Raw genomic sequence first — 1,664 nt, 5'->3', positions numbered from 1 at the left:
GCAAGGAAAGGAACTTTTCAGCTTTTCCTGGGATGATTCATTTGTAGTCTCCTGCAAACATGGACACAAATTGGAACACTTTTCACAGTCCTGACTTGGCCTCTGAACCCGTGACTCATTTGGCTAACTTAAAATTGCATGAATGTTTGGGGACTGTCTTATTATTAAAAAGAATGAGGTAGTGATATAGTTGATTTTGTGTGGGGGGGACCTTTGATCTCTAATGACTTTATTAACTTCACTTACTAGAGAATTGATATTATTCCCCAAAGAATAATTAAATTATTTTGAAAGGAGTATATGAGGAAAAAAAAAAACCTTGAAAAGAAATATTAAACTTCCACGGTCAAACTTTTATTTTAAGGTATAACCAAAACAAAACACATTTTCTGAAATGAATCTCTCATGAATACTGTGAATGATACTCAATATATTTATTGTGCCTTTGGGTAGTCAAGATCTGGTAGGCAGTATTGGTAATGGAATGTAAAAGTCTTTATCCCATCTTAGTACTATAAAAAAAAAGAAAAGAAAGGGAAACATATTGAAATGTCCATTTGTACCTAAGTTTACTATTTTTTTCTCTTTCATTTTGGTAATTTTTTCCTGATTATATGTAATATATTCCCATTTAAAAATTTTTAGAAACTACAGAAAAGTGTGGAGAATATTATTTCAACTCTAAAGAAAGCATCATTGATAAATTAGCGTGTTTTCTCTGCTTGTACCTTTATTAAGTACCTTTATTTTTTTAAGCACCTTTATTAATCTACATACTATAAATTCACTTATTTAAAGTGAACAATATTTCAGTGGTTTTTAGTATATTTACAAAATTTTACAATTATCCCCATAATCTAATTTTAGGACATTTTCATCTTCCCCCAAAGAAACCGCATGCTGATAGTGCTGTGCTGTGCTTAGTCACTTAATTGTGTCCAACTCTTTGCAACCCCATAGACTATAGCCTGCCAGGTTCCTCTGGATTTTTCCAGGCAAGGATACTGGAGTGGGTAGCCATTCCCTTCTCCAGGGGATCTTCCTGACCCAGGTATTGAACTGGGGTCTCCTGCATTGTAGGCAGATTCTTTACCAGCTGAGCTATATGCTATGCTATGCTAAGTAAGGGAAGCCCATACTAATAGTGGTCATTCCCAGTATTCCTCCTTCCCCATATACAACCATTAATCTACTTTCTGACTTTATTATTTTAGTTTAGTAACTCATGTATCTTTAAATGCTGCATACTTATTTTAGTAGAATTGTTAAAGTCTAACTATTTAAAAGATCTGAATAATTTGCTTTGTAACTACTATAGCTTGGACCTGGCCAGATGCTTTGAACATTGAAAATTCAGACTCTGAATCATGGACTTCCAACACTGTAAAAAAATTTACTGCATCATTTGAAGCATCGCTTTCAGGGGAAAGAGAACTCAAAACCCCAACAATTTCTCTGAAGGAAAAAATCGAGAGATATTCTGATGATCGTGAGATGCAAAATGAAATTTATCACCGGAAAATCATCTCTTGGTTTGGTGATTCCCCCTTGGCTCTCTTTGGTTTACATCAGCTAATAGAATATGGAAAGAAGTCTGGGAAAAAAGCTGGAGATTGGTATGGACCGGCTGTTGTTGCTCACATTTTAAGGTAAAACTGTTTTAA

The 1,664-nt window shown here is 34.3% G+C and overlaps 1 protein-coding gene across 3 annotated transcripts in view; it reads left to right on the top strand.

The window, feature by feature from the left end:
- The window catches only part of ATG4C (autophagy related 4C, cysteine peptidase), a 97,705-nt gene that overhangs the window by 49,753 nt on the left and 46,288 nt on the right, over window positions 1-1,664 (top strand). For all 3 annotated transcript variants that reach the window (XM_010833903.1, XM_010833902.1, XM_010833904.1), the window contains exon 5: window positions 1,319-1,649. In XM_010833903.1, coding sequence (XP_010832205.1) covers window positions 1,319-1,649 — 331 coding nt within the window. The remainder of the gene's footprint in view (window positions 1-1,318; window positions 1,650-1,664) is intronic.

The sequence above is a fragment of the Bison bison genome, unplaced genomic scaffold, assembly GCF_000754665.1.
Source record: "Bison bison bison isolate TAMUID 2011002044 unplaced genomic scaffold, Bison_UMD1.0 scf7180017863957, whole genome shotgun sequence".
In the NCBI taxonomy this organism is placed as follows: domain Eukaryota; kingdom Metazoa; phylum Chordata; class Mammalia; order Artiodactyla; family Bovidae; genus Bison; species Bison bison.
This window is presented reverse-complemented; position numbering and strand designations above follow the sequence as displayed.